Source organism: Mastomys coucha, unplaced genomic scaffold (genome assembly GCF_008632895.1).
Source record: "Mastomys coucha isolate ucsf_1 unplaced genomic scaffold, UCSF_Mcou_1 pScaffold22, whole genome shotgun sequence".
Classification (NCBI taxonomy): Eukaryota; Metazoa; Chordata; class Mammalia; order Rodentia; family Muridae; genus Mastomys; species Mastomys coucha.
Window position 1 is genome coordinate 37,894,519 of NW_022196905.1, and position 6,290 is coordinate 37,900,808.

Below are 6,290 nucleotides of genomic sequence, written 5' to 3' on the forward strand. Positions count from 1 at the left end.
AGAGAGAGAGAGAGAGAGAGAGAGGCAGGCAGGCAGAGAGACAGAAAGACAGTGACAGAGAGAGGTAGAGACAGAGACTGAAAAAGAGAGAAACATATATTTACTGATTTCACAGTGACTTAGTGAATGGTTCTTTATGGGTCCTCCCCTTCTTGCCTGGAGATCTAATCATACCACAAACACCCTATCTCATACCACCACACTCAATCCCTTACTGAGAACTACCTGTCAGTTCAGATTACCTAATACTTCCAGAGAGCCTGAGAAACAGGCTGCAAAAAATATGGAAGAAAAAATACCCTAGGGCTCAAAATTTGAAGAGAAGTATCCTGGATGGGCTTGGGACTATAATGTGAGATTTTATACATTCGATCATGAAGATCTGATTCACTCAAGCTAGATCAAAATAAGATTAAGTGGGTGGAGACTTCACCATCCTATCAGGTGGCAGCTTTAGACTGAAAGGTGTGGCTACAAAGAGGAGGTGACAGGGGAAGGAGTATATAAGGACTCAAATGGCTGAGCCTTGGAGTCTGGTGTGACTGCCTGACCTTGCTGAGATTGGAGCTTCTGAGAGCAGTGTCCAAGGCAGGTAAGCCATTTATGCCCATCAGGACACTCCATCTGACAGTGTCCATTTCATCTTAATGTTTTTGTGTGTTTGTTTCCTGTGCTGCCTTTTTCACTTGTGTGCTTATTTTGAAGCAGCCAACCTCATTTAGCTCAGGATAGCTAGAAGTCCACATGTAGCCAAGTGTTATAAAACACTGAATGTTCAGCCTCTACCTCCTGAGATCTGAGGTTGCCCTGCCCTGATTGTTTATAGTGGGCTTAGGAGGCAATATTCAAGGACTCAGGCACACTGGACAAACACTATATATCCTGACACACTCTAATCTACCTTACAAAAATTTTAATTCAAAGTGAATATAGATTTATAAAATGACAAGGAAGAATATTGTATAGGGAAGGACACTTGAGTATGAGTTCATACAAAGCATCAAATTGATAATCTGAAGCATTCAATCTCTTGTTTTATTGATTGACTGACTGGCTGATTCTTACTTTCTCACTCCAGCTCACTAACCCCTCTCTCAACACTTCCCCGACTCCCCTAGCCTTCTTCTCTGAGTGGGTGGGCCCTTCCTGGGTATCCACCCTCCCCAATACATTAAGTCTGTGAGAATAGATGCTTCTTCTCCTGCTGTGGTCCTACTAGCTAGAAGAATATATTATACATACAAGCAACATCTTTTAAGATAGACTGTTTAACAATTAGTTTAGTCCTATACAAAACCAAGCTGCATTAAAATTACATACGTGTTGGGAGCCCTATGTCCTGTCTCTGTATGTTCTTTTGATGGTGGTTCAGTCTCTGTGAGCCCCAAGGGACTACATTACTTGAAAGTGTTGGTCTTCCTGTAGCAGCGTTCCTATCCCCTTCAAAGTCTGCAGACCTACCTCCTATTCTCCATAAGAGTCCCAAACTCCATTCACTGTTTGTCTGTTGGTCTCTGAGTCAGCTACTGGGTGAAGCCTCTCAGAGAATAGGAATGCCTGCAAGCATAACAGGATCATTAAAATGTCAGGAATTGGTGCTTGTCCATGCCAATGGGCTTACCTTGGGTTCATTATTATTTTGCTATATTGTCAGTCTCTGGTCCATCCATCATCCTGACATTTCTTGTACACAGTATAAATTTTGGGTCAAATTTTTGTAGTTGGGTTATTGTCCCTATTGCTCCCCTGGATTTTTTGCCTAGCTAAAGTACGTGGCCACTTCAGGTTCAATTTCCCTTATGCTGAGAGTAACAGCTAAGGTCCACATGATTGATTATTGGGCAATAATCTCATGATTATCTCAGTTTCCTGTCTGAGCCTGGAGATAGCCCCAATTAACCATCCCTGTCAGCTTCAGATTTCCATTCATTCTCATGGCCATCTTGCATCTTTCCTGTCTCTGCCCACACCTGATCCTGACCCCAAGCATTATCCTCCCCATCCTCGCCCATACCATTTCCTTCCTCCATGTTCCTCTTATGATTATTATATTCTCCTTCTATATGATATTCAAGCATCCTCACTTGTTCCTTCCTTCTTGTTAGCTTCTTTGGATCTGTGGAGTATAGCATGGGTACCTGTTTATTGAGGGAGGAAAGGTGGTGAGAAGAATGAAGGAACCCTTCAATAGCAGGCTGCTCAGGGCCTCATTGCGCTCAGTCTCTTAAAGGACAGGTTAGAGCTCAGCATGGCTCCTGCTTCTAAAGCTTGTGGAATTAAAATTTGTACCTGTTTTATACAACATATTGTTCCATTAATTGTAGTAAAAGCATAATTTTTTTCCACAAAAGTGCCAGAATCAAAGTAGAATAAGACTGTTACTCTCTGTTACAAAGTAGAATAAGACTTACAGGGAACAATTGATTGGATTGGGCAGAATAATGGGGAAGATCTGTGAAATGGGTTTTTATATATTACCAGGAGGACCTTGAAGGAATAGTGCAATGAGAAAGACAGATATCAAGTTATCTGAATAACAAGGTTTCCAATGTCACCAGACCCCTGTCTGGTTTATATAATTGGGAAGTGGGATAAGAGGCTTGCCAAAAATGTTTGAAATATTTTCTTCCCTTGGATATTTCCGTAGCATCTGCATACCTGAAAGCTATGATGAGTTTCAAGGACATACCAACACTCCAGCAGCTGGCAAGAAGAAGCCTGCTGAAAAATGAAGCCTTGACCATCTCTGGTATGCAGGACCTGCCCATACATCTCTTCCCACCACTCTTCAAGGATGCATTTACCAGCAAAAAAACTAACATCCTGAGGCAGATGGTAGCATCATGGCCCTTCCAATGCCTTCCTGTGGGAGCCCTGATGGAGACTCCTCACCTGGAGACCCTGAAAGCTGTGCTAGATGGTCTTGATTTGCTGATGGCACTAAAGGATCGACCTATGTAAGTAAATCCAAGGTAGTATGGAGGAATGTAGGTGGATGACAGGAAGTGAATACAGTATTGAGAGGTCCAAAGTAAATCAGAGGCTACTGATTGTAGGAGTCAGTATCTTCTAGAATGGAAAAAAAACAAAACAAAACAGGACTGTGGTGTATGTAGGACAGCTGAGAAGAGAAATAGTCTGTACGTAATGAGTCTGTCCCTGCCTCTTCCCCAGCCATGAGAAATGGGAGCTGTCTGTGTTCAAGGAATTAATTCAAGGGAATTATGGGTCATGTAGATTATATTTTGTCTCCTGTCATATGAATGTCCTTTTCCTTTACCCACAGGAGGTGGAAACTACAAGTGGTCGATTTGGGAGATGCACTCCACAACTTCTGGAATGGTCAGCCTGGATTGCAGCATGTAGTCTGGTCTCCACATGACTTTGGCAAGAACCAACCGGTGGAAAATCATCCCATCCTAGGGGGGAAACAGACCGTAACTATATTGATGAACCTTTCCCTCATGTCCTGCCGTCCCTCCAAATACCTAAAATATTTTTATCGGTGGGCCAAGCAGAGAAAAAATACTATACAGGTGATCTGTCAGAAGTTGGAGTTTAGGGCCATTCCTGCCTATGACCCACTGGTTGTGTTGAAGGTTTTTGATCCAGGCTCAATCCAGGAATTAGAAATAACCACATACTGGGACATATATACCCTTGCATTGCTAGCCCCTGGCCTGGGCCAGATGAAAAACCTCCAGAAACTCCTTTTCATGGAAATCAACATACCTTTGGATAGGCCTCGGGACCGAGAGAAGGAAGCCTCGTGTTTTAGAGAAATCTTTCGCCAGTTCTCCAAATTGCAGAAGCTCCAGCATCTCTATTTGAATAATGTCTACTACCTGTATGAACATCTGGACCAAGCGCTCAGGTAAGAAAGAACAGAGAGCTTTATCCTGGGGTGAGCAAAGTGTTTTGTTGTTGTTTTGCCTTACATTAAACATCAGTGTATATAGTGGCTTCCCAGACAGTCTTAAATTTATGTAGATGTGAGCTTAGAATACTTGATATAGTACTTTATGCTGCTGTTGTATCCTGACTTGTCACTTTAGTAAAGCCAGACTGTCATGTATGTGTCCATGATTTTAAAAACATGTCTTGAGAGACCGATATTATGGGAAATTGATCTATAGAATATATGAGATCTTACACCACATGTCCTCTCATGTCAACTCTGTCCTCAGAACTATATGAACAGTTTCCATCTGCCTCTGACTTCCCTTGAGTCAAAGGAAATTTGAGGACAGGAAGGGGCTGAGTATATGGGAAATGAGTAAATGACTGTGGTCAAAGGGAATCCCTATGAACACAAGAGAGGCTAGAGCACATTGAGATAAATATTGGCAGAGCTGGGGATGGTTTGGCATAGTTCCAGTTGATTCTTCCCAGTGGGTTCTCTTGCTTACATCATCTGTCTCCAAATATGTTTTGTGCCTACCAGTTCAGAGGGAACTGTAGACCTGAGGCAGTAGCAGACACATTGATAACATATGTCCTACCTAGAAGAACATGACAGGAGTGGTTAGCTCTCCATCAGGGAGCGCCATGGCCTTGATCTTAATAATAATCTGAGAATGACCCTGAGCTAAGGAGACTCTGCTAACTTGAAGTCACAGCCTTTTCTCTGCCACTATTGATCTTGAGTGAGGTAAAGTCCTTTATCTCTCTCTGTGTGTCTTTCTCTCTAGGTACTTGGAGAGTCCATTAGAGACCCTTGCTATCACTCATTGCATGCTGTCAGAATCAGATATGAAATATCTGTCCCAGTGTCCAAGTATCCATCAGCTCAAACACCTGGACCTGAGTGGTGTCACCTTCATACATTTAAGTGAGCAATTTCTAGGAATACTGCTAGAAAGACTGAAAGCTACTTTGCAGATACTCAAATTGAAGGGCTATATATTCATGGACTCAAAAATCAGTACCCTCCTGCCTGCGCTGAGCCAGTGTTCCCAGCTCACTGAAGTCAATTTTGTGAAGAATTTCTTCTCCATGGACAGCTTGAAGAAGCTGTTGCAGCATACTGCCAACCTCACACAGCTGACCCTGGAGAAGTACCCTGCCCCTGATGAGGTCTATGATGACCTTGGTGATGTTATTCCAGACAGATTTGTACAGCTTTGTTCAGAGCTTATAGACACACTCAAGGGTATAAGGCAGCCAAAGCAGGTCTACTTTGTGAGTAAGAGATGTTTACATTGTCAGAAATTCTGCATCTACAGTTTTGTTGAGAATATATAAGGTGAGGTCATTGCTAGACTCTGATAAATGGAAGGCAGGTCTCAAGTGAATCATTAGAGGCATAGACCATGTGTATTCAAGCATTTTTGGATGTACTTTAGAAAGATAATTATTTCATTTTCTTTGAATTTTAGTCAAATTCTTCTGATTTGAGGTAGTTGTTTTGAGATGGGAAACCATGAGCTTATTTTCAGCCTAATATCAACAGTACAGACCAACCCTTGAACAGCAACTATATTTGAAAATTGTAGGGCACGCATTCCAGCATTTTCAGAGCATGAGGGACCATCAAAGTAGGGAAGGGGATAAAGAGAGAGGACATTATAAAGAGCGTAATAGACTTGAATAGGAGGGCTCAGTGTCATTCTGCCTCTGGAAGACATTCACCTTTTCGTTCTCCACTTACATACTGTTCTGTAGTATGTGGACACATATTTTTATGAAATATTAGTCTGACTGAACGTATGAGTATTTTTGTATTAGACTGCTATCATTGTTAACCTGTGTCTCTTTCTTGGAGAGGTTCTTCAGCCTGATATTATCTTCTACCTCCACCATTAGCATTGTAATTATTCATAGTTTCAAATAAATTAGTTTTGAGTAAGAACGTGTTTGTCTTTTCTTTTACTGAGTTCTCTGACAACATCATACTTGTGTATTGTGATTTCCCTGACCCAAGAATCTTGTGTTCCCTTGTCTTTACCCCTCCTCCTCCTAGATCTTTCAGAGTAAATAATGACTCTCCTTGGAAGACTTTATATCTTATGCTTCATGAGACCCTATCCAAAATGCTATATGGAATCTTTTTGGAGATGTGGCTCAGAGGTAAATAATGCTTGCTGCTCTTTCTGAGTAGCAGTGTTTGATTCCTATTACCCACAACCACCTTTATCTCCAATTCCAGGTGTCTGACTTTTCCCCCTAGTCTCTAGGAACACTTGAGTAGCCTGCACACACTGAAATGCAAAAACTCACATGCATAATTAGAAACAAATTAAAATAAATATTTAAAAATGAAAGTGAATACATCACAACAAACATTAAAT

At 41.6% G+C, this 6,290-nt stretch overlaps 1 protein-coding gene across 2 annotated transcripts in view; it reads left to right on the forward strand.

Annotated features, from left to right (window-relative positions):
- LOC116069966 (PRAME family member 12-like) overlaps positions 1-5,849 on the forward strand; it is a 7,857-nt gene extending 2,008 nt beyond the window's left edge. The window contains exons 1-4 of one of the 2 annotated variants that reach the window (XM_031341013.1): positions 527-592; positions 2,666-2,957; positions 3,287-3,874; positions 4,692-5,244. In XM_031341013.1, the coding sequence (XP_031196873.1) occupies positions 2,668-2,957; positions 3,287-3,874; positions 4,692-5,244 (1,431 nt within the window). In that variant the 5' untranslated portion in view covers positions 527-592; positions 2,666-2,667. Of the gene's footprint in view, positions 1-526; positions 593-2,665; positions 2,958-3,286; positions 3,875-4,691 lie in introns of those variants that run through there. The other variant, XM_031341012.1, reaches the window with a different exon arrangement.
- Positions 5,850-6,290: the final 441 nt, after the last annotated feature.